Source organism: Phoca vitulina, unplaced genomic scaffold, assembly GCF_004348235.1.
Source record: "Phoca vitulina isolate PV1807 unplaced genomic scaffold, GSC_HSeal_1.0 scaffold15, whole genome shotgun sequence".
In the NCBI taxonomy this organism is placed as follows: Eukaryota; Metazoa; Chordata; class Mammalia; order Carnivora; family Phocidae; genus Phoca; species Phoca vitulina.
The window spans coordinates 39,560,075-39,586,187 of NW_022589718.1; the positions used below are offsets into that span (position 1 = coordinate 39,560,075).

Genomic DNA, 26,113 nt, shown 5'->3' on the forward strand with positions numbered 1-26,113 from the left:
GCCCCCATCTCTCCATCCCAGGACCCACCTCCCACCCCCATCTCTCCATCTGAGGACCCACCTCCCAGACACCCATCTCTCCTTCCCAGGACCCAGCTCCCAGACCCCCATCTCTCCGTCCCGGAACCCATCTCCCCCACCCCCACCTCTCCGTCCCAGGACCCACCTCCCAGACCCCCATCTCTCCATCCCAGAACCCATCTCCCACCCTCCATCTCTCCATCTCAGGACCCACCTCCCCTCAACTCTTTCCATCTCAGGTCCTGAGGATCCCTCTTCTCTGTCTTCCAGGCCCAAAGCATGCTTCCTCAGGGACTCCTCTCTCCTTATCACACCCCCATCCAAGGCCTGAAGACATTCTGCTGTCTCTACTTTCAAAATATCCCTAGAGTCTGGCCACTTCCCATCCTACCTTGGTCTGCCCTGCTGGGGGAATCCGCATGATCTGCGTCAGGAAGGTGGTTGCTGCATGGCTTGTAGCTGGTCTCCCTGCTCTGCCTTGTGGCCCTTCAGCCTAATTCCAACCTGGGAGCCAGCATCCTGCCAACCGCGACTGTCCCCAACCCAACCTCCGTCAGGCGCCAGTGAGTCCTGTGCTATGGAGGCGGGACCGTGGCCTTCTTGAGCACAATGTTCGTGAGACGCCTGCTGAGTCCCAGGGGCCAGACCCCCACCCTGCACATCTCATCAGGTTCCTCTCTCCCCTGGGGCCCCCCAGGTGAGGTCTGCTCGCGGGGCCTACCTTCAGCAAGCATCCTGCTAGGTCAGTTTAGCCAGGCCCCCCTCAACCCCACATGTCTCCTCTTCGTAATTTCCCATCATGACCCCAGCGGCCTCGTGGCTGTGAATGCCCCCTTTTCCCTCTTGTCTTCTGCGTTGAGCCCGACCTCCCCCCACTATGGTGCCCCACCTGCTGTCCACACACCTTCTATGATGGTCCTGAGTGAAGTCTGCCTTACCGCGTAACGTATGTCATGAAAACTTGTCCCTGAATTGCACTATTTCACTCATCTGCTCAAACCACTGGGCTCCCTCTGCCCCTCAGAGTAATATGGCAACAGATGGATGATGACGTAGCCTCAGGGCCTCTGCACCGTGCTCCTTCCCCAGGCCCCTCACCTCCCTCCTCCCATCCTCCTCCTGGCTGGCTCAGGTCCTGCTGGACCCCACTTCTTCCCCAATTCTGAGGCATGTTCTTGCCTCAGGCCATTTGCTTTCCGTTCCCCTGCCAGGAGGCCCCTCGTCCGAGAGATCCACACAGCCAGCTCCCCGTCCCCCCAACCATGCTAGTTCAAACTGCAATCCCCCACCGTCCACCCCCACTCCCCTCACAGGCCCGCCAGACCCCCAGCTCTGCTCATGCTTCTCGCAGCACAGATGACCTTCCGTACACGTCACTCATTCATTACAGATCAGCGGTTACGTTTATTGCCTGTCTCCGAGGTTAGAGCGCGAGACCAGCGGGGCTGGGACTTCTGCCTCTTTTGTTCATTATGTATCTAAAGCAGATGGGACGGTGCCTGGCACAGGATAGGAGTGCGATAGCGATCTGTTAACTGAATACATGAATGAACGAATTGCTGCCATCGTTGGAAAAACAATCTTTCTACTGTGCTCAGCGAGCTGAACGGTGTCAGCACTGGCTGGTGCCGTCCTGCCACGGCCTGGGGACGGTCTGAACGAAGCAAACACAGAGCAAAGCAGAACGGAGATGCTGGGTTCACAGTGACATTGTCTGGACCTCCGTGGACTCACGCTTTGCAGCGCGTCCAGCCCTGGACATCTGGTTCTATCAGCCAGTACATTCCCTAATTTGCTCAAAACTTTCATGTTCAAAACCAAAGATTCTTGACAACATGCAACCTCTAAGCAGTGGTCTGTCCATAGACAGCTGAAGTTCTAAAGAAAGGCCCAATTTCAGTGATGTATGTTAGCCTTGGTATGTCATTCATTATAAATACCAACATTATCTGATGTTTTCTAGTAAAACAGTATTTTGTTCCTTACGTTGCATGGGGTCACTCAACAAACATTTTTTGAGCATCTAGTACATGTCAGGAAATACGCCGGACATGAAAATTGTCTTCATTCACTGACTCACTGATTCTTTTGTTCAACAAGTATTTACCGAATGCTTCCGCGTAGCACGCACTGTCCCAGGAGGGAGGAAGGTGGCAGTGAGCGTGACCAGAAAGGGCTTGTAAGGGAGAGACAGACCGTCATCAAACCAGAAGGTAGCAAACAGCGATAATGAGCAAAAAGACGAACCAAATAAGGTTTCATGACATAAAGTGATGAGGTAGCTACTCTAGATTGGGGATTAGGAAAAGTCCCACCGAACAGGTGCTATGTCAGCGGAGAGCTCAGTACAAGTCAGTTCTACAAAGAGGAGAGGAGTCACCTAAGCAAAGGAAACACCAGGTCCGCACACTCGAAGCTGGGCCAGAGTCCTGCATGTTTGCAGGAATTAAAGGCCAGAGTGGCAGGTAGGCAGGGATCAATAACTCATATCGGCATCAAGTTGAAGGCTCCACTTGGCTCCGGATGTGCTGAGCACCCGTTACAGGGCTTGATCTTTGCGGAGACGGGCCGTGGCCGATCAAGGTCGGGAGCAGGGAGGCCGGCCGGTCGACAGGTACAACAATGCTCCAGCTCAGAGGTAGGACTGGGAAGCGGGCAGACGCAGGGGTGCTCAGGGACTCGCCCTGGAGGGACGCAGGCGGCAGGAGAGCCATCCTGACTTTTTCTTGTTGTTCGTACAATTGTCTTTGTGGCTTTGTTTTGGGCACTTATTCCTTGGTTTTGTTACACAGCAGTCAGAGAATGGGACCTGTGTATTTCTATTTCTTGGAAATTCTTGAGTTCAAAAATGAATATTTAAGTTTTTTAACCTTTTCTTTGGCACTAGTTTTAGACCTACAAAAAAAGCTCCAACAATATTGCAGAGTGTTACAATACACCCTTCACCAGGGTTCTTTAATGCTAGCATCTTGCATCATCGTAGTGCATTAGAGACACAGGACGTTCCAGGTAGTACAATACCCTTAGCCAAACTGCTGACCTCCTCAGAATTTTACGTCTTCCCACTGATGATCTTTTTAGGGTCCAGGATTCGGTCCAGCATTCCAATGTTGCATTTGATTGTCCCGGCCCCTGATCGCCTCCAACCTGTGACAATTCCCCCACCTTCCCTTGCCTTGCACGACCTGGATGCTTTGGAACACCACTCGTCACTTGTTTCATTGGGGACGCCCGGGCGGCTCAGTCGGTAAGTGGCCGACCCTTGGTTTTGGCTCAGGTCATGATCTCAGGGTCATGGGATCGAGTCCCGCATTGGACTCTCTGCTCAGCAGGGAGCCTGCTTCTCCCTCTGCTCCTCCCTGTGTTCATGCTTGCTCTCTCTTAAATAAATAAATAAAATCTTTTTTAAAAATGTCCCTTCCTTGGGCTGTGCGACTAACTGGAGGTAATGCATTTTGGGTAAGAATTCCACAGAAGTGATGTTGAGTGCCTGGTGTCACCGTGTCTTGGAGGGTGGGTGTTAGGGTGCTGGGTTTCTCCTCAGTGGAGTGTCGATTGTCCCTCCTGGGAATATGCTGCTTCTCAGCATGATTTGCTCACCTGCTTGCAACTCTTGTTGCATTCATGAATACAGCAGGGCTGGCCTCGTAGTGATTTTCTGTCCCCGTTCCTTCTAGCCCAAGTATTTTACTACAAGGTAGAACTATCCTGCTTCCCCAGTGGACTATTTCGTCAATAATGTATTAACGTCAGCATGGACTCAGGAGCTGTGGATTAATCCTGATTTTGTTGCTTGAATAGCCCCAGTCTTGGCCCCTGGGAGCTCCTGCAAGCTGGTGTCTGCGTCTTTTCGACCTGCTCCCATCCTGTGTTGAGCACTTCTTTACTTTCTGAAACCACCTGCTATTCCATCTGATCTGGTATTCCCTCCGCCCCACACTGGGTTTAGACATTTCTCCAAAGAGCACGGGTTCCTTCATTGGAGACTGGTATTGAGGAATCAAGACCTGGGTGCTCTGTGCTGGGTGCTCTTCTCTACAGGTGGGTCATTGCTTCTGGGCCCTCAGCAGGTGGCTGTGCACACGCCACACCACAGGTGTATCCACGTCAGTCCTGGCATCTGGATCTACCTATCTGTGTCTATGTACGCATTACAAAGTTCGTACCACTCTCTCTCATTCCAGTCAAACACCGTGGGGCCCATTTCAAGTTCTCACCTTCCCTCATTTGTAAGGTCTTCCTCCGACAATGAGACACGTGGGTCTCATCAACCACTATATATTCAGTTATCTGTTGAATCTTAATACTCATCAGCTGTGGTTAGAACTCTAACCCACGTGCCCCGGAGGAACGCATGTCCTCAGTGGGGCCCGGATCTGTAGGATTTCTTTGTCTTTAGCCTCACACATGAAGTCAACATGTTTTATAAAGTCTCTGGCTGGCTCCCTTCTTCCCCCGCCCCCCACCTGGTTCTACAGATCGGGACCACCTAAAAATGTGTCCCCAGAGGGGTGTGGGTCCCCCTTCACGCTCACTGCCCATTTCTGTTCCTCGTTCCTCCCACCACCTGCTGTGGGTAACCGTCAGCCCTAGACTGTTGGTTTGAGGAGTGGGGTGGCCTCCCGTGTTCTGTGCTGAGAGAGGGGGCCGTGAACACAGCAGATCGGGGACAACCGGAGGGAACCAAGAGTTATTTTGGGGCAAAGTGGAGTTGAGAGGCTTATCAGACATCTCTATGGAACCACACCTAGGCAATTTCCTATCAAGTCTGGAATCCAGGCAGAAGCGAGAGGTCAATAGGAAAATCTGGGAGAATCAGCCCAAAGATGGTATTTGTGGCCATGCACATGGGGAGGGTCATGCAGGAAGATAACAGAGAGAGATCAGAGCAAGACGTACTGCCAGAGCCCCGGGGTGCTCGGTACTTACAGGTCGAGCGAGAGAAAGGGGTGGAAACACAGACCAGGAATCAGAATGCAGGTCAGCACCGTTCAAGACGGAGCCTTCATTGTGCAGAAGGGGTGGTTATGCAACCGGGAGACATGGCAGCAATCCTCCAGATCAAGTGGGGAGAGGAGACCTGCAGAGGCTGTGGGCGGCCGTCAGAGCGGGGAGCCCCGGGGCGTGGCTGCTGGCGACCCGGGACCAGGGAGCAGAACCCCCCGAGGAGGAGCCCCGCTGAAGCCAGCCGCCTGACACGGCTTGTCACACACAGCGTCTCGCACCACGCGTGAGACAGGAGCGAGTGGAGGCAGTCCTCACGTGAGCAACAACGCAAGCATGTCACCACGTGTCCCGGCCCTGCGTCCCTGCACCTGCCGCCCTAAGCATGCTTTCCGCGGGGTGTCTGGACGGGCTGACCGTGCTCCAGCCTCTCCAGGCTGCCTCCTGTGGACGCCGCGCTCCTCCCAGCCCCGCTGTTCCTTCCCGCGGCATCCACTGCTTCAATCTGACTTACTTCACCTCCTCGCCGCCTCAGCCCCTTCGGCCGGGCTCCTCCAGGGGACCTGCTCCTCCTCGGGCTGCCGTGACAGCCTCGCTCCCATCTCCTGGACACCCTCTGTGCACCTCAGCGCCGCTCTCCGCCCCTCCGTGTCCTCTTCCATCTTTCCGGACACTGCTTGGCAGGGAGCTCTCGCTCCGCGTCCCGCCTCTGCGCTGCATGTTCTTGCTGGGCCTGGGCGCCCACCCACGTGAATTCATCACACAGCTCTTTTTGTGATAATCCCCCAATACACATCTCCGCCGCGTCCATCAGGACAGGCTACGTAATGTTGCAGCAACAGACCTCCGGAATACTGACTCCAAATAAAACAGGTTTATTTTCACTCACTGCCACATGCCCACCGTGAGCCATCTGGGGACTCTGATCTATGCTGTCCTTTCTCTGGAACTCAGGCTGAAGGAAGTGCCACTACCCAGAAATTGCTGGTCGCCATGGCAGAGGGAAAGAAAGTTCCGGAGGGTCTCAGGTCCATCGAGATGTGACGCACGTCACTTCCACTCGCACTCCTCGGCCATACGTCGATCACATGGCCCCTCCACCCCAGGGCAGGTCGAGTGCAGTCCTCCCCAGCCCAGAAGGCAGAGCATGGCAGGTGCTCATTGGGCAGCACCAGACCTGGTAGGTCTGGGCCGAGACGGCCGTCCGGCGGCCTCTCTCCTACCTGGTCAGCAGGACTGTGGATGCCGCTCGTCTCCGCCGTTTCAAACTCGACATGCCCAAAGCGAGACTCAGCACGCCTCCTGCCTCTGCCCCGTCCCACCAAAAGCACCTCCAGCCCCGGGGAGCCCCTTCGCTGGCTCCTTCGGGAGACCGTGCACACGCACCCCGGCGTCTCCAGCTTCCGACCCTTGCTCTCCTGCCTCCTACCACAGCTGCCACGGCTCCCCTTTCTTGACAGACACTAAATCGTACCCACGCAGTCAAAGCGATCTTTCCAAAATAGAAATCTGCTAGTCTGCCTGAAATTCTTCAGGAAAAAAATGGTAAGAAAATTATTTGCCTAACAAACCAGATTTCTGGAACAGAGTTATAATAAAGACAGCACATCACCAAGAGCCCCCCAGCATTACCAGCAGTGACCCCACACAACTGTCCCCAGCTGAAATTGCCTTAGAAGCAATTCAGCCCATCAGATACTAAGCACCTGCTGCGTGTCAGGATCACTGAGACATGTCCTCTGCCCTCGAGGGTGAAGTCTGGTGAGTGAGGCAAAGGGAGGCCCGGGTCGTTCCCTGTGTTGCTGCCTGTGCCCTGGAACACGTCCCTATCCGCCAACAGCCACCTGCCTTATGGGTGTTTACCAGCTCGCACAGAGATTAACCATCCCTTCAGCAGAGAAACTGTGTTTCCATAATTTCAACCTCCTGTCATACTTTTTGACTGTTGGTTTTAGAGATTAAGTATTTGATTACCTACCACTCTATAAAGTAAGAGGCATATGCTATTTAATCACTAAATGTGAGTCCATCCGAAATTAAATAGTGTAAGTGCCGTGGACAAGATCCCAAGTGTTCTGCCGGTCGCTGACGGGGGACACAACACAGAGCACCAAGCGTCCACTGTGTGTCCACTTGAGGAGGTCGTGACTGAGTCAGGAAGCAGAGGAGAACACAGAATATGGGAGTAAGAATCATGGCATTAAACGTGCGGGAAGATGGCACGTGGAAAGCCCCACTGTGGGAGCTTCAGTCGTTAGAAGTCACCCCATGATGACATGGGGCCCCGGGCACCTGGGTGGAGAAGCCCACCGTCCACACCAGAAGGAAGGGGAAGGTTCCCCTGTGGACACCTCCCGGGGTTCTGAGACCCTGGACAGGTGTTTATGAGCAATGCCATGTAATCCAACCTGGTTCTGCCAGCGAGGCCTTCCTTGAGCGGACTGATGAGGGGGACATCAGTGGACGCCACGTGATCTGGGGAGGGACGTGCAGGAGAAGGATTTGGGAAGGTAGCAGAGATGTCACATGTGAAGATACGGTCTTCAGGATCCGAGCAGGGATTTTTAGGGAACGCAGTGAGAAGCAGCGGACGAGGGAGAATTCTGTCTGACCAGGACACAGCTGTTGGTGGCTGTAACTGGATGCCAGGGGATATCTGGATGTAGGAGAGAGCTGGGGCTGAGAAGAATGATTGTGAGCGAGGATGCAGTTTGCTTGGTAAATATTTGCAGTGTTTGCAGTAAAACCAGGCCTCCGGTGGGAGAAAGTCAGAGGGCCATCTAGGAGGAGGGATGCTGGACTTGGGGTCCATTCCCACAACGCCTGCCATCCTCCCTCTGCCCGGCCAGGGAGGGGGGCTCTCCATGAGCATCCATCGCGTTTGATTGTGTCCTTTTTGGACACGTTCACCTCGTAAGGCCACCTTCTAGTTTGCATTAGAATTATTTATGTAGAGGCAAGAAGCATAAGTGCCAGAATCCACAAACATTCACAGTCGAATATGTGGTCTCCCCTGTGTGGGGGGCTGGGGGTGTCTCTCCTCTTCCTGAGGAACCAGGATGCTTCTGGGCCATGACCTGGGGCCAGAGAGAGGTGGCGGCGGGAGCACTGGTCTGCACCTCCACGTTTGGTCAAGTGATCATATGCCAAGACCCCGTAGGTCAAGTAGACACTCAGGGTGTCTGGTTTGAGCCATTTTATCCTTCCTGTTCCCCAAAGAATAGTACAGGATCTGAAGATGCTGTAGGAGTGAGCTGCCAGAGGTGGTGGTGGGAAGAGACAGGGTGTGGGCAGGAAGAGGGGAAACTGAATCGTGTCTCTCCTGCTATGCAGGGAAGGAAAGAGAAGACAGCCTCGGATCCTCAGGGAACCAAGAGATGCTCCGGCCAACAGGCCAGCTCTAAGGGAAGTGGCGGACCTTGCTCTCCTCCTCCCTCCTTCCCATCCCCATGCCAAAGGGCCGGCATCGGGATGAGTGAAGTGGAGGGCTGTGTGCGAGGACAGACCCTTGGGTTGTCACCTCCCATCCCCTGCAAGCTCCTAGCCTTCACAGAGGGAAGGGAAGGAAAGAGCCCTCAACCAGAGAAGAGGTAGAAGTTTGAAAAGAACCAAGACTGTCTGGGTGGTGTTAAATGCCTTATATGTAGGGACCAAGGCTATCTTAGTAGCCTTAGCCTTCCCACTGCTACCAGGATGGCCCAGGATGGTTCCAAAGTATGGCAGGGCAAGAAGGTATAAGACATTTCCATATTGAGATCCCAGTGTTTTGAGGATCCTCTAGCTATCCCAAGACTAGATCGTGTATCTTTTGCTCCATCCTTCAATGTCAGGTAAGATAGCTGCTTGGACTGCTTGAGGAATGCGTCAAGGGATGGGTCCCGCCAGTCCCAGGCAGTGCGGAGGTGGGGCTCGGGGAGGTGAGGTGGGACGGACAAGGAGGAGTGTCCATCACCAGGACCCTAGCACAGTAGGGGGGATTTCAGTTCTTAAGTGAAACTGGTAGGATATGAGTCCGGGCAGCCACGTTTCTTGCAGAATAATTATAAAGTCAGTTGGTTATAAAATGAACTACTGTGTGGAATATGAATTTTTATTTGTTTTAGGCAAAGTTATCTGTGTTCATAATGAGTCACAATGAGCACCTGCATGAGTTGACTTACACACAAATAATGGGGGGCCAGAGATGAAGCTTCAGTTGAGGGACACAGAGCTCCCGGTATTTGAGGGCAGAATCGCAATGGTCATCTGGTGAGAAAACAACTGTTATATGTTTGGCCAAAGACTCCAGCATGAAAAAGTAACGCGGGGATTGAAATCACCTTCAGAAACAGTGCTCGACAGTCACCAATCTGGATCAGCACCATTTTATACATGCTTCCTTATCTTGGCTGAGTGGGGGCTGTCTCTGTTATGAGGTGAACTGTGTCCCCCGCCAAGAGTTGTGCTGAGGTCCTAACCCCCAGTACCACAGAGTGTGACCTTCTGTGGAAATGGGGTCATTGTGGATTAGTTAGTGAGGATGAGCTCAGTGGGGTGGGTGCCACTCCAGTATGGATGGTCCTTCCAGCAGAGGAGAGGCCATGTGAGAAGGAGGCAGAGCCTGGAGTGAGGTGCTTACAAGCCAAGGAGCAGGTGGGGCTGCCAGGAGCCAGAGCTGAGAAGGAAGGAGCATGCCCCAGAGCCTCTGGAGGGGGCACGGCCCTGCCAACCCCTGGATTTTGGCCTTCCAGCCCCTCAGTTTGTGGTGCTGTTAACAGCACTGTAGTGTCTACGTTTGGGCGGCTCTAACAGAACCCCACAGGCTGGAGGCTTATAAACAACACACATTGACTTCTCACTGTTTGCAGAATGGAGGTCCGAGGTCACGCCCAAGACTGGAAATTGTAGATCTGGTGTCTGGATTGGAGCTGGTGTCTGGATGGCCATCTAGCCGTGTCCTACATGGTGGAAGGGGCGGGGGGCTCTCTGGAGTTCCTCTATAAGGACACTAATCCGTTCCTGGGGGCTCCACCCTTGTGACCTCATCCTTGCCCAAAGGCCCCACCTCCTGACACCATCACCTTGGGGGTTAGGATTCAACATATGAATTTTGGGGACACAAACAGTCCATAGCAGGTGGTCCCTCAGGAAGTAATATAGATGCTGTCCCCCAAATATAAGTGATGATGTTGGAATTGGAAGTGATTTGTGTGATTTGCTTGAAGCTCATTCATTTTGCCTCATCAGGGGCAAAGGGACCCTGGCGATACCAACAGACCCCAAGCACTCCCAACAACGTGCATGTCTACAAGTATTCTTGCTCCACATGCCTCATCTAAAACACACTTCAGAGGCACAAAGTGTGGGGGAATACCACCGGGAATAATTTCACTTCTCTGGCTTTAAAACACACACAACACACACAATTATATTTCCACTCATAGCTGAATGTCTAATAAAGCTGTTGAGCATAAATTTATTACTATGGTAACTTTACAACACAAGTATATTTCGTTTTTAAACTCTATTATTATTGGAAAAACAGTACTTAGGGATTACAAGGGCCTTAGAACACAATGAAATGGTTTTCAGTATCTTTTCTTATGTCAACACTAATATATGCTTTTGCAAAAAATTTAGAAAATATTTAAATGAAAATAAAATTCAGCCACAAATCCACCACCCAGGGATGATCATTATTCATATTTTGGTGCCTTCTTGTATCAGATTTCTATGGCTGTGTGTGATGGTTAATTTTATGTGTCAACTTGTCAAGGCTATGGTGCCCAGACATTTGGTGAAACAGAAGTTTAGATGTGATTAACATCTAAATCACTAGACTTCGAGTAAAGCAGACCATAATGTGGGTGGGCCTCATCCAATCAGTTGAAGGTCTTAAGAAAAAAGACCGACCTCCTCAAGGAGGAGAAATTCTGCCTCCGCACTGTCTTCTCGCTCAGGCTGCAGCATCAGCCCTTCTCTCAATCCCCAGCCTGCCAGTTTGCAGAATTCAGACTTGCTCACCCCCAAAATCACATGAGCCAATTCCTTAAACTCAATCTCTCTCTCTCATTACACACACACACACACACACACACACACACACACACACACACACCCTAATGGCTGTTTCTCTGGAGAATCTAGCTAATACACTGCGTAACAGGTTATTACAAATGTAGAGGATTAAGGTGACACTCACGTCCTAGCTCACACTAGAACTGCAGGTCAAGCCCGGCACGTGTGACTGGATCCTCTGTTCACAGGATCACAGACTGACGTCCTGGCACCAGACAGCCTGAGGTCTCATCTGTACGCTTACTCAGGTTGTTGGCAAAACTCAGTTCCTCGTGCTTGTACAAAGGGGGTCCCCTTTCCTTCCTGGATGTTGGCCGGAGTCTTTCAGCTCCAAGAGGCCTCCTGGAGCCCTTTCCACGTGGACCCCCCATCTTTGCGCCATGAATGGCTGGTCCAATCTTTCTCCTGCATCAAATTTCTGGCTTTTCTTCCTGCCAACTCCAGACAAAACTGCTCTTCCAAGCTCATATGATGAAGTCCAGCCCCGGGGATAATGTCCATTTGCCACATTAAGTCACATGCCTGAGAGAGGGATACGTCATGATAAAGCACTGATCCCACCCACATCACCTTAGAAGATGGTCATCTTAGGCTTCTGCCCACCGCAAGATCTCTGCAGTGTTTGCTATGAATATTCCCATGTTGGGGTCTCATGGGGTACAGAAATCTTGTAAATACTGTAACCATTTTGTTATACAATGAAAAACTCTTTGTAAACATTTTTTATTATTGACAAATAAGTGAATACATCATTTTGTATGTTGACGGATGTTTACTGTTTCTAATTAATTCTTTACTACAAATAATAACAAAGAATTAGAATTTCTTCTAGGACTTTTTTTTAATTAAATCTTTTATTGAAAGTTGACTATTTCCTTAGGATCCCATAAATGGAGTTAATATAAAGGTTTTTGATATACATTGCCAAATTTCTCAGTGAAAAAGATTTTAAAAACATTTTCATCCTAATGAGAATACTTATTTCAAAAGCAATTTATTTCATCAAAACCTCACTTTTTTAACTCTGTGAAAATTATTTCTGTAACTATAAATTATTTAGATTTAGGTGCCTAGTTAATGTCCCGGCAATATTTACATTTATTTATTTGATAATTATCTTATTTATATACTCAGTCCTTAATACACACCTATTCACTGGATGAATAAATGAATGAATTCATATGTTATGTATGACACATCAAAGAAGACAATGAATTCCATAGAATAAATTCTCTTTACTACATTTGGGAGAAGCACATGTAGAAAGACTCACTGCTGCTTCAAGTTCAGTGTTCAAGTTTCATGTTATTTAATTTTGCCCCCAAACCATACAGATTTGCCTCTGCTCTATTCTCTTCATTCAGCGTGTTCTCTGGAAACAGCCTTTCAACAGCTGATGGATTCTGACTCATTAACAGAAACCCTCTCTGACTTGTTATAGGAGTACTGGGGATATTTATGAGCTGCTAGATATTTTGAAGTCTACAAAAGTGAAGAGAGTGACTTGTGTTCAGAGAACAACACTTTCAACACCCTTTACTGTTCGAAGGTGAACAATTCTCTGTCCATTATGCTGTCAGAGCTCTGTCACAAGCTGTGAGAAGAACTAAGAGAACGCTTCAGTTTCTGAGCAGGAAGGCACATGTCAGGGTTAGACGAACAGCAGAAAAGTGCACAAAAATAGCTCATGGGTAGACTAAAGAGTGATTAAGTGCATTTTGCGGCTTTGAGAGTTAGTGAGAATGACTTGACTTCTGGGGAAATTGGGAGCTCATTTAATCAGAAGTGGGAAAAAACGGGGAAAAAGGGAAAAATGATATTTTATGTATATCTCTAAATCTAGTTCCCTGCCAAAAGGGCTAAAAAGGAAATGTGACCAATATTAAAGAACATCACACATTACAGAAGTCTAAAAAAGTAATTAAAAGGAAGAAAAATAATTAATAGTGGCTTTATTTATCCTAGAAAGTGTGTCTTTCCTTCAGTTAACTCATTCAATCCTGATCAAAGTGGAGATCAGAACAAAACTGCAGAATATCTACAAAGTAGTAAGGATGAAAGCATCACATCTCATCACATGAGATGCAGCAAAAGATACACTCTTAGGAACATTCATAGTCTAAACTCTCACTAAATAGGCAATCAGCTGACAAATGGGGGAAATAACAAAATGGATCTGAGGAAATAAAAAGGAAAAAATTAACAAAAGCATAAACTAATGAATTAGAAAACAGGAAAACAATAGAAAATTGATAAACCAATGCAAGAGCTGATTGCACAATCTGGCTCTTACAACATTCTCAAGCCACATCCCAGATGCCCATCTTCCTTTTTCAAGATGACCCCAATGCTGGTGGACTGTTATGTCCCCAACGAGCCAATCTGTAAGAACATCCTAAGACCCTTATGTCCTGAAGTTCAATGGTTTCTAGAGATGCATGGATTTGCAATGGATTTCTGCAAAGGGACCAGTATTTAGGATAAGGCTATCCTAATTGCCCTAATTGGGCAATAGGACAGTCTCAACAGAATGCTTACCCCTCAGGCCTGTACAGAGGTAGAGAGTTAAACTATTCATGGATTAAGGGTACAAACGAACCCATTAATAAAAGTAATTTGGAGTTACCACCATGCTAGTCAGATTCTTCTTAGCCATACTGACAAGGATAAAGATTCAGAGGCAGACATATCCCAAGAGAGTTCCCCTATGATGCTATCCTGGCAATAAGCAGGGTTGGTCGCTGTACAATCACAGAGAAATATCTTCTTTGCAACATTATATGCAGTAATGAAAACTTAGAGGCAATCCCCCAACAATAAAGTAATAGATAATAAATTATAGCCCATCTATTCACTGACATCCAGGCAAGCACAAAAATGATGTGTTCAGTCAATAGGTGTGCCGTGGAAGGAGGCATGTGATTGCTGTGTAGGCAGGATTTTGACCCCCATGATCTTCGACCTGGGGTGTTACATGTGGGAATGTGCTATTCTACACGGAAGAGGGAGATCAGGGTGCAGATGGGATTGAGGCAGGTGGTCACCTGACCCAGAGATGGGGAGAGCACCCTGGATTATTCAGGCAGGCCCACTGTTACCATATGAACTCTTCAAAGCAGAGAAAGGCAGAGGGAGTCAGAGATACAATGGCTGAGATGAGGCAGGAGAGGTTGGAGAAATAGAAGGGACCCCCTGCCACACCTGGTTCTGAAGACACAGGCGGGGGCCATGAGCCAACCCATGTGTGTGGTGGCCTCCAGGGACTCAGCTGACAGCCAGCAAATATGGAGGCCTTAGTTCTAAGTCTGTGACAAGGAGACAGACCCCCTACCCACTGTTCTCAGAAAGGAACGCAGCTGTGCTGACCCCTCAGGGTTAGCCCAGTAAGACCCATGTTAGGCTTTTGACCCATAGGGCTTTCAGATGATAAATCTGTCTTATTTTAAGCTACTAAACTTGTGGTAGTTTCTTATGATAGCAATAAAAAACTAAAGACTAGTGGAGAGAAAAAAGGAAAGGACATTACAGTAATATGCACAGTGTGATCTCATTTTTGTTTTCAAAGTAGGTACATGCATACATTTATGTGCATACAAAAATGTCTAGACAGTGCAAAATTGTCAGCAATGGCTACTCCTGGAGACATGGGAATGTGAGAGATAAAATGATGTTCTACTTTATATAATTCTGTGTTGTGTTAGCTTTTTACCATGAGCATAAATAATTTTTCAAGTTAAAGAATCAATTTAATAATTAATTTAATTAACAGACTGATGGTGTATCTGAGGCTGGCCCCAATACTGTGCAGACGCCACTCTTGGCTGGGCTGTGAGGGCTCAGTGTTACGGCTTCCCAAGACACAGGTCACTGGGAGAACTTCTCGCTGCACAGGACCAGCCAGACCCACATTCCTTGTCTGCATGTGCAGTGGCATGGTTGGTTAAACAAAATCATATGTTCTGTAGACTATGGATTTAAACAGGTGGTTCCCCATAAAAGGGCTGGACAAGCACTGTGCTTAGCCCTGGGGGCTGACGGCCCAAACGAGTGTTAATGAGCAAAAGAAGGCAAAGTCTTAGCAACAGGACTGGTCACTGTAGGCTAAAAACCAGCTCTCGAAGTAAAACACTAGAAATATAGAAAAAGCGGACAGAATAAACAAATCATAAAATTTTAAAAGAGGAATTTTTCATTTGCCTTTCTTTCTTACTTAGTTTTTGATTTGACTTTAAAAACATCAAAACAACAGGGAAAGAACCAGAGTGAGACTGGAGTCAGTGTGCGTACTGAAAACACAAGAGATGAAATCAGGTAGAAGGCTGGGATTTACTAGACCGACATGATGGATGAGGATGTGTGAGGGCCGGTCCTCACACTGTCCGTGAAAGGAGGAAAGAGAAACAGGCAGCAAAGTTGAGCGTGCCCACCCTCCTCTGCGGACAGTGGGCTGGCGCCCCTCTTGGCTGAGGACCTGGGGGTCCGGAGCCAGGTGCCACTCCTACCGTCGGCCCCTACCTTCCGCTCCAACAGCGCCCTCTGGTGAGAGACCCTGTCAGACTCCCACTGATACAGAGGGCTCCCCCTGGTTTCCTCTGCCGAGTGAAAGATTCACAGGTCGCCAGCCCATAGGTGGCAGTGGAAACCGCGGCAGAGCGAGCCTTCTCCACGGGAGCATACGGTGTCCTATTAACTGAAGAGCTGCACATTTAAGGTGTGTGATATTTTCAAGGAGGCTGGCATCTGGTCCTTTTCCTGGACTAATATAAAAGAGTGTAAGGAATAGGGTGGATGTGAGCAGTTTTACACACATTTTTTTTTTAATTGATGATCTTCATTTTTAGAATCTTTACAAATGATGCATTGACTGGTGCCCTTAATAGCAATTCCTTAATCCAGTTGATTAGCAATGATTCCTGAGAAGTCATTCACAAGAAGTTAGTTTTGCTCATTCGTCCTGTGTGTATGGAGCACGTATAATGTGCTAAACAGTGAAGATAAATGACGATGACAAATAACACATCGCTTGCCCTCAGAGAGCATACAGGTGATTGGGGGAAGCAGACAAGTGTGTGGTAGCAGTACGCACAGGGTGCTAAGGGAGCACTCTGCAGGGGCACCTGATCCAGGGAGACTCCCAGGAGGAGGTGGTTCCGAGCTCAGCACGGAAGGATGAGCGAGAGCACGGGAGTGTTGGGGACGCTGGTGCATTTGGAAGTGGTAGTTGTTCAGTAGGGCTGGAATGTAGATCTCAATGCTCAGGAATGGTGAGAAATAAGGCTTCACAGGTTGTTGGGGCCAGATCATGAAGAATCTGCCATGGGACTCGGCTAAGATAACTGGGTGCAGGGATGGTCAGAGCTAGAAAGCTGTGGGGAAGATCGGCATGGGGTCATCAGGAGATTTTGAGCCCAAATCTGAAATGGAGTCCCAGTGTCAGGAAACAGCAAAAAGCCAAGATAGATGGCGCTGGAAGTGAGGAAAGTAGCTTTGAGGGATCCCCAGTCACCCTTCCAGATGGGTTCTGAATATTCTGAACACCTTGTGATTTCTTCCACAGGATTCTCAGGGTGATTCCACTACGTCTCAAAAGTAGACCTGACTCCTCCCTAGTAGCCGAGTAGTTTGACCATTTCTCATGGACCAGTGGATTCCAGGACTTTCTCAGAACAATTTTCCAGTTTACCCAGATGACTAGGCTAGTCTGTGTTTGGAGAAAAGGCTAGCTCCCTTCTCCAAGGGCAGGCTGATGAGCCAGAAAGGACATCTGAGCCCATCTTCCGAGGCAGGTCACCCGGTAGGCAGGGTTCTCTTCTTTTCTTTCTTTTTATTTTTAAGATTTTATTTATTTGCGAGAGAGAGAATGAGAGACAGAGAGCAGGAGAGGGAGGAGGGGCAGAGGGAGAAGCAGACTCCCTGCTGAGCAGGGAGCCCAATGCGGGACTCAATCCCGGGACTCCAGGATCATGACCCGAGCTGAAGGCAGATGCTTAACCAACTGAGCCACCCAGGCGCCCGGCAGGGCTCTCTTCTGTTCCTCTTCTGGATCGACTCCGCCGACCAGCAGCCAAGCAGGAGGGAGCAGGTGCTGGGAGCACCTTGTGTCTCGCGTTGCCTGGATACGAACACACCAAAAAAGGGAAGGGAGGCAGACCTACGTTCCTCGTCTTCCTGCCCCAGAATGAAGTTAGCCTCTCAGCACAGGGGACCTGCTTGCACAGATCCCATGCTATCAGCTCCCTCCTTTGGTTTCGCAGGATGTGGTTTTTTCCAGCACTGGCTCAGTGGCTGGATCAGACGGCGCCCCCACTCTCGGTGCAGGTCCGTGAACTGTGGCGGATCGCGGAGCTCTTCCGTTCTCTGCAGGGGCACCAATGTCTGCTGTTACTGGACGGTTCCATCTGCACGCTTGGAGACCTTCCTTTAATGTTTCTTGTGGCACAGTGTGCTGGCAATGGTCTTCAGCTTTGGGTTTTATAACACAGCCCTTACTTCACTTCCGTTCATGGGAGGCCTCTCCCTCCGTCTCGCCTTCCGGCTCACGAGCTTCTTCTCTCAGGGCTTGGAGGACGTCACGTCGTCGTTTCCTGGTTCCAACAGTTTATGACGACAAGTCTGCCCCACGTTTTTGTTCCTCTGTATGTAACGTGTTTTTATTGTTCTCCAACTGTCCTTGAGCTTTTCTCTTTATCCTGGGTTTCTGGTAGTTGAATACGATGTGTGTATATACATGCAGGGTTTAGTTTCTCCTGTTTACCCTTCTTGACACTTTCGGAGATTCTTCTGCCTGTGATTTAGTGTCTCTTACTATCTTTGGGGCATTCTCAGGCACTGTGTCTGGGACTGATCCTTCAGTCCTGCTCCCCCTCCTCAGTTGCTCCTGGGGTTCTGGTTATGTGTGTGCCAGAGTGTCGGGCATTTTCCCCACAGCTCCTGCATGTTCTTTTCCACTTTCGTTCCCACTCTTCACTTCTTTGAGTTTGTTTGGTAACTTCTGCGGACCTACCTTCAAGTTGGCGGATGTTACTCAGTTGCGTTGAGTCTACTGATGAGCTCATCAGCAAGGCGCCTCACTTCTGACATGATTTCTATGTGCAGTATGTCTGTCTGCCTTTCTTCCACTTTTCATCTCTCTGCTGATCCCCCATTTATGGGTGCACGTAGTCCACTTTCCCACCAGGCCTCTTGCTATGTTAGTCAGACATTTGGAGGGTCTCTGATAGCTTCGTTGACCCTGTCCTCACAGTTCTCTGGGTTGCTCTGTCTCTCGAGAGTGGGTTGTACTTCCTTTTACTCTGAATTCAGCTGAAACGCTGGTCATCACGTGCAGAACGGCAGAGGCTGAGGTAGGTAGCGTTCGAGCTTGGAGCGGACACACCTCGTGTTCTGCTGGCTGAGATCCCACCACAGCTGCCCATGGCGTGGGGTGCTGGCTCAGTCCACCAATATGATTCTTAGATCTCATATCCATCTGAGCTTATCTTTACATATGAAGTTCTTGAAATAAGTCCTCCTTCCTCTCTAAATTTAAAATGCCAGCTTCCTGGGAGATGACTCAGGGAGGGTCAGAATTATTAGAGCTTTGACTTCTCAAATCAACTAACCAGACCAAAAAAAAAAAAAAAAAGAAAAAAAGAAAGAAAGTAAAAGAAACAAAACCCTGAAGGCCCCCAAATGAAATCAGTTGGTCTATCTTTCCTAATAATCAAAAATGAATTCTGCAAATCCAGTATCTCTAGTACAAATACACAAGCTTATTTAAAAACCCAGCAAATCGGATTCAGAAATCACTTGAACCTTACCTTTCATGTGTAATAATTTCAGCTGGTGTCCGCATGTGGACAGGGTCTGTCCCAGGCGCGGAGTCTGGCTGTCCTGATGAGTTTGCACAACCACTGAGCACTTTGTGCTGGAAGGCACCGTGACATGCGCGCAGGATTTCGGCTGATGGTTTGTGTTGCATTCTTCTTTTGAGAGTGAAGCCTTTCCCTTACTTGCTATGCTCCTATTCTCGAGAACACAGTGAGGTAAAGGTAGGAGTCCTTACGTGTACAAAAAGGACGTATATTCGATTATTAATGAGAGGATGGTTTTTTTCCCTTGGTTAACAGCAGAAAGGCAAGATTGTGTTCAACAGAAGCACCGTTGCAAGAGGTCGAGCATTTTGAAGGAGGAAATCTGCAGCCTTCACAGAAGGGATTTTATATTTGAGGGCTTAAAAGGACTGATAACAGCCAATTAGAGATCCAACTTTCTCCTAGGTCTTTAGCCACACAGATGGAAAAAGAGGTGCTGTACAGTTCATTTTCTATGAGCATTTATTGTGACAGGGGAGGTGCGTACAATTCCTGAGGTTTTAGTGCGCCAATGTGATAATTCAGAGATAAGAACATAAATCCCTACCTGTCACATTGGAACTAAAGTATAATTACTAGGTTCATGTTGCTGTTTTATTTGCATTCTTAAATACTGCTGCTAGGAGTTGTCTGTGCGTACCAGCGGAACACAAAACCCAGAGGGGGTCAGCAAACGTGAATTCTTATTTTTAGCACCTGAATCAGCCTGTCACCTGGAAACGTCTGTCAATTATATTTTAAATACAACTTAAGAACTACCAGTTTTGTTTCAGAGTCTTTGGGTACAGAGTAAACTCTAGAATAATGACGGTCTATTTGTTGTAGTCTACCACGAATGTCAGATTAAGTTGATTCCAATGATCCGCACACCTTCTTGCAGCAGTGGTGAGCGTCCCTGGTGCTAAGCGACCACAGGTGGGAGGACCACAGGCAGCAGGGACGGGGTGAGGTGACGGGCAGGTGCCTCGCACAGCTACCTGTCTGTTCTGCAGAACCTGGTCTGCTGACCCCCTCTCAGGTTTCCATGGGCTCCTTTGACCGCATGGTGATATTATAATAAAGTACTCCTTCCTTTTCCTGTAATGCCCGCTACTCTCCGCGGGCACGCTCCTGCCATCCTCAGGCAAACACTCTCACTTTGGGCATGGGGTTAGAATCACTACTGTCATTTCAAACCTGTGGTCACTTCTGTGACATTCTGCACCTCAATTCTCTGAGTTGGGGTTCTGTTGCATAATATGGACACAGTTATAACTTGCCTCAGTAAATAGTTGAGCTTCTGTGATGTCCTTTAAGATGGAAATGAAAAATCACATGGAAATGTATAAAATTCTAAACCAATGTAAAATGTGCTTAGACGCTGATAGGCAAGGATAATAACAACTTAGTGGATGTCTGTCCCAGTCACATCACTGGTATTTTCGATATGTTAACCCCAGAGAGTGACTTCTGGGAGATCCATGCACCTGGCAGATCAGCAGAGGGCCCCTGCTGGGCTCGGCTCTGGGTGGACACCTCCTGGGGCACTGCTGCCCCCGTTCTATTTTCTCCAGGGCACGGTCAGGATTTGGGGGAAAGAATAATTTGCATGCTTAGAGACAGAAATCCGTGCCCTGACACTTGCTGGAGGGATGAACAGAGTGACAGGTTATGGGAGAAAGGGAGGAACAGCCCAACTGCGGGTCATGCGTGCGGACGGAGCGGATGGCCCGTGGAGGCCACGAGTGGAGGTGGGGCTGCTCTGGACTAGGACCAGTGGCACCACTGATTATTCATTCCCCCAAATTTCACCGGCACTCAGGAACCATCAGTGTGCAAACGCCCCACTTGACTCCCGCACATGGACGGTCAGTATCTGCATTACCAAGTCAAGCGGCCTTGGCGTCTTCATCACTCTGGGGCTTGGGAGGGAACTCCGGCTGTCCTGGGTGACGGACGGTGTGGGTTCCTCAGACGTAAACTCCTAACATCACCTTGTGAGTACTGCCCCCGGGGCTCCTGGTGCACGGCCCCAGGGGAGTCCGGCTGAGGAGGGACGGCAGGGTCTCCGCCCGCCGCGGGGGGACATGAGCTCACTGCCGGAGGACAGCTCAAGGATGGGTACAGGGGACGCCGTGGAGTGCTCGTCACGGGGGCCGGCGGGGGGGCGGGGGGACTGGGTAACACAAGGATCAAGTTCCTGACTCTGAAACTACCGGATCCCTGCTCACCATTAAAACACGGCTTGTTTGTCTGCTTGTTTTCTTTTGCGTGGTTTGCTTTAAATGTACACAATCAAGGTGGGAATCACAAACTTTCAAGATATCAGCTCACATCAGTGGCCATGCGCCCAGGGCTCCCGAGCCCCCAGAGCTGCGGAGACTGCCTGGGTGAGGCTGTCCTCGGGGGGGTACGGTCATTCCTAGTGCGACCGTGTGACTCTGCGCCCAGGGGGAGGCCCGCCGCCTGCCTGCTGGGGTGGCGGCCAGGCTGGCATCCGGGCTGCCCCCCTTCTGACGGCCCACAGGACAGCGTTCGGGTAACACGGGCGACTGCTGGCTCGCGCGCCTCCCGTCCCTGACGTCCCTCCCGCACAGCAGCGCCGTCTCCATCGCGGCTCTGTTCCCAGGGGTCCCTGGAGAGCCCGACCGTCTCCGCGTCAGGCAGAGCAGAGACACGCGTGCAGTGACCGGACCGCGGCGGGTGCCCCCGCCCCACGTCCTGTGCGGCATCCCCAACGCGGTCGCCGTGGAATTTAAGTGCACCAGGCAGCAAAGACCCGGTTCGCGTCGGTGAAGAGTAAGCGCGGGCTGCCATGTGAAGTCTGCACCGTGCGTCCTGCGCGCCGCGGTTAACGACTAACTGGAGGTATTGGGAGAAGTCACGCGGCTTTGCTCGTCACCCTGCGCACCGGGCACGGGAGGGGTGACACAGGGATCCCGCCTCGGTCTGGGGCCCCCTGCCCCCGCTCACGGGTTGTGGTGAAGAACTCAGTGAGGCAGCAGCGAGGCGCCACGATGCGGATCCGGGGGCGGAAGCTTCACGTGGGTCAGCGGCCGCTTGCGGGGGGCGAGGCCGGAGAGCTCTCGCATGCAGCGGACCCCTGAACAGCACCGGGGTGCACGGCGTGGGCTCACTTCCGTGTGGGTTGTTTCCCATAAATACAGTGCGGTACCGCGAATGCATTTTCTCTGCCCTAAAACCCTGTGTCGTCCATGGGTCAACCCCACACCCACGCTGAGCTGGTGGGACCAGATACACACAGCAATGCGGGTGTTACGAGCCCTGTTTTCAGGTTCATATTAATAGCCTATTTCCCAAATGGTTGTCCCTGTTCGTACTTCGGAAAGTAGTCAAATTTATCAGCAGCCCATCTTCAGACATTATAAAGCCCATGCTATTGTACTTGTAAAACTAATCCATGCCGTCCCCCTGCCCTGCAAAAATCCTATTGCCTACGACAGTTTAGTGAACAAGACATTCCCTATAATGATGTCCACACATGCACACACATTCCCACAAATACGCTCCTGGCAGAACCCACTGCCTTACTGCAGACCACACCGGCTACGCTAGTGGATTTAAGATGAGCTGACGAAGAAACCACCCAAGGAAATAACCAAAGGTCTGTTTTTTCTAAAGGTCTTGAAAACTGATGGCCACAAATGTAATTTTTGCAACTCAGACCCTGAGGGTGGCCATGACGGACCCGGGTCTGGACAGGGAAGACAGGAAGCCGCTCTTACGTTTGGAGGTCTGCCAGTGGCCTGGGTCCGATGGGCTTGAGCAGGGGCTCCGGCCGCATGGCCGCCGTCGGGGACGTCTTGGGGCTGGAGTCGGATTCCGCGCTCTCCTCGTCACCCATGGCTTTGATGTAGCTCCCGCTTCGCATTCTCCTGCAGGGGATCTCCTCGTCCTTGGCGCCTGTGGGGTACCCTGCCCACTCGTCTTGAGGCACCTAGGGGAGAACAGACACACGCATGTATCAGGCATCACCGAGAAGCCCGGGGCTCTTCGGGAAGACAGATGCTCTACGGTTCCTGGAAGACACGCTCCTTACGGCCGTTTAACATTTGAAGTGAGGAGCGTTAAGATGGAGGCTTGCTGGCGCTGTCATTCAAATCCTAAAAGGACATTCATGTCCAATTATTGTTTTTTCCCCATTATAAAAGTGATAGATAAACATGGAAAAAGTGACAAACTGTGAGGAATGCCGGAGGAAAAAAACCACTTGTAATCTCAGCACCTAGAAAACAACACTGCTTACATTTTAGATTTATTTCCTTCTGGTATAAAAGTTAATTAAAATGGTCCTTGAGAAGACTGGGGGTGGGGAGAAGAGTTCTCGGGGATGGGGGATAGGAAAGCAGCAGAAGGGAGAAGGGGACAGCAGAGGGGAGGACGGGGCTGTGTCCCGGGGCTTCACCCCTGGGGCAGCGGGTACAGGAGCGGGGGAGGCTGGAGGTCGAGGGGTGTCCTTGGGCAGAACCCTTGCTCCATCGCAGACCCGACAGGCCACGTGCTGCTGTGCCCAGCAGACCCCACACGCACCGAGGTGCAGGCTCTGGGTCGGGTTCCCAGCCTGAGGGCGGCTGGGCCCTCAGACCAGGAAGCAGGTTGGCACCTTGGTATTCGCCCACCACACCCAGAACCCGAGCTCCTCACTCGACAACCAGCAAAAGTCACGGGACTAGCACAGAGCCTGCTGCCCCAGCGTTCCCGCTCCGTGCCGCCCAGGGTCGGGCGTTCCCCAGCTTTGCACGGCCCCCGGGAGGCTCGGGAGGACCTCGACCCCTTCGGTCAAAGTCACATTTACAAAAGCAGAACCACAGAGCAGGCAGCATCCGGGTGCGCAGAGCCCACCAGGTGCGTGGCCCCGGTCACCCCCAGCGCCGAGGCGAAGGGCCCACACGACACGTTCCTCACGCTGCAGGTGGGGGAGAAAGAAAAGGACAGAATCCAGCATTGAAAACGTCTTCCGGGTTGGCCTGCCCCTGTTGCGGGGTGTTGGATGCTTACGCACATGCCGTAGAGCGCCCCCGGGAATCCTCCGTCCTGTTGCAGGGTGTTGGATGCTTACGCACATTCCGTAGAGCACCCCCGGGAATCCTCCGTCCTGTTGCAGGGTGTTGGGATGCTTACGCACATTCCGTAGAGCACCCCCGGGAATCCTCCGTCCTGTTGCAGGGTGTTGGATGCTTACGCACATGCCGTAGAGCACCCCCGGGAATCCTCCGTCCTGTTGCAGGGTGTTGGATGCTTACGCACATTCCGTAGAGCACCCCGCGGGAATCCTCCGTCCTGTTGCAGGGTGCTGGGATGCTTACGCACATGCGGTAGAGCACCCCCGGGAATCCTCCGTCCTGTTGCAGGGTGTTGGGATGCTTACGCACATGCCGTAGAGCACCCCGCGGGAATCCTCCGTCCTGTTGCGGGGTGCTGGGATGCTTACGCACATGCCGTAGAGCACCCCGCGGGAATCCTCCGTCCTGTTGCAGGGTGTTGGGATGCTTACGCACATGCCGTAGAGCACCCCGCGGGAATCCTCCGTCCTGCTGCAGGGTGTTGGGATGCTTACGCACATGCCGTAGAGCATCCCGCGGGAATCCTCCGTCCTGTTGCAGGGTGTTGGATGCTTACGCACATGCCGTAGAGCACCCCGCGGGAATCCTCCGTCCTGTTGCAGGGTGTTGGATGCTTACGCACATTCCGTAGAGCACCCCGCGGGAATCCTCCTTCCTGTTGCGGGGTGCTGGGATGCTGACGCACATGCCGTAGAGCACCCCGCGGGAATCCTCCGTCCTTCCACTTGGTCAGGGCCCCGCCAGGTTCCGCACGCCGTCTGCACCTTTTACTCCTCTCCTTCAAGCACGTGACCGTAGCACGGCTCTGGCAGACGGACGTCATCCACGTGGTGGCCCGGCACCTCCGCGGTCCTTGTGAACTCTGCCCTTCCAGCCAAGACACACGTGGGGTGTGGCAGGCACGGGCGTCTACGCCCTCGGAAGCCCTGCAGCCCCAGTGGGGCTGGCGTGCATGGATCCTGTCTACACTCTCCCGAGCGGGTCCACGCAAGCTCCTGGAACCGCAGCAGGACCGTGTGGTGTAGCCGACCCAGAGGCTGTGATGAGGGGTGGGTCTTGCGGGACAGAAGCTTGCAGACTGTCACTGAGCTCTGACGGCGAGTCGCTGTGTGGTGGGGGACTCACACAGGCCAGTGCTCTCGCCTGCGGAACAGCGGTTGGCTGGGGAGCATCTGCGGCCTTTCCAGCGGGGCGTCGCTGAGCTCCTTGCAGCCTGGCACCCTGTGCGGGAGCAGACAGGAATGAGGCCACGTCCACAGAGCAGGATATCCGCAGACCCTGGCCTGTTCACGGCCTCTGGCCCCGCGATGTGGCTTCTGGGAAGGTGTCCTGAGACCGTCAGATGCGGTGCCAGGGGCTGGTGAATTAAGCATTACGGTCAAGGAGGAAACTCGGGCAGGGTCCTATAGAGGCAACTTCAGTTCTTATCACAGTCACAAAATGGGTGCTGCTCAGCCCCCAAAAATAATCGCGCAGAAGAATACATATTTAGCCATGGAAAGAGGTTCAGGGGGGAGAAGGCAATTTTTAAAGTACCGTCTGCACTCCATTTTTTATACTTTAAAAATAGACATGCCTGCATTATGCACAGAAACGCAGCTGGGAGGATGTGGAGCGGGGTCATCGCTGGGAGGGTGATTACGGGCTCCCCAGTCAGTTCTCCTCGTACTTCTGTTTTCTGAATTTTCCACCTGCAGCCTATATAGCACTATTGCGAAAGATAATAAACTTATTTTTAATTTAAGAAAAAAATCAGTTCTCCATGACAATACTTCTCAGTAGAGGAGACATGAGATGGATTGTGATTTAATTGGGGCAAGAGACACAAGCGCAGAGGGGAAAGCGAGGGGTCAGAGGAAGCTGTGGACAGAGAGGGGTCTGGAGGGGCTTCCTGGAGGCAGGGCCTGGGGTTCTAACTCGCTCGGATTGGCCCATGGGCAGGCGCACACGGGCAGAGGCTCCCGGCCCCCGTGGCGCCAAGGAAAGCAGCTCCGGGGAGGAGCGGGGAGGCCAGCCGGGGACAGATGGAGAAGGGCCGTATGCCACAAAGACACATTCCTGTTGGCAGCTTTACGAAATTTCTGTGAATTAAAAACGTTTCCATAAAAGAAACAAAGTAAGTTTTTTTCCCCCCAGCAGCCGGTGAATTAACTAACAAATGAGACCAGCTTGTAT

The 26,113-nt window shown here is 51.1% G+C and overlaps 1 protein-coding gene across 13 annotated transcripts in view; it reads right to left on the bottom strand.

Moving 5' to 3' along the window:
• Positions 1-26,113, bottom strand: part of DLGAP2 (DLG associated protein 2) — an 862,351-nt gene that overhangs the window by 101,813 nt on the left and 734,425 nt on the right. For all 13 annotated transcript variants that reach the window (XM_032413746.1, XM_032413747.1, XM_032413748.1 and 10 more), the window contains one exon: positions 22,601-22,812. In XM_032413746.1, the coding sequence (XP_032269637.1) occupies positions 22,601-22,812 (212 nt within the window). The remainder of the gene's footprint in view (positions 1-22,600; positions 22,813-26,113) is intronic.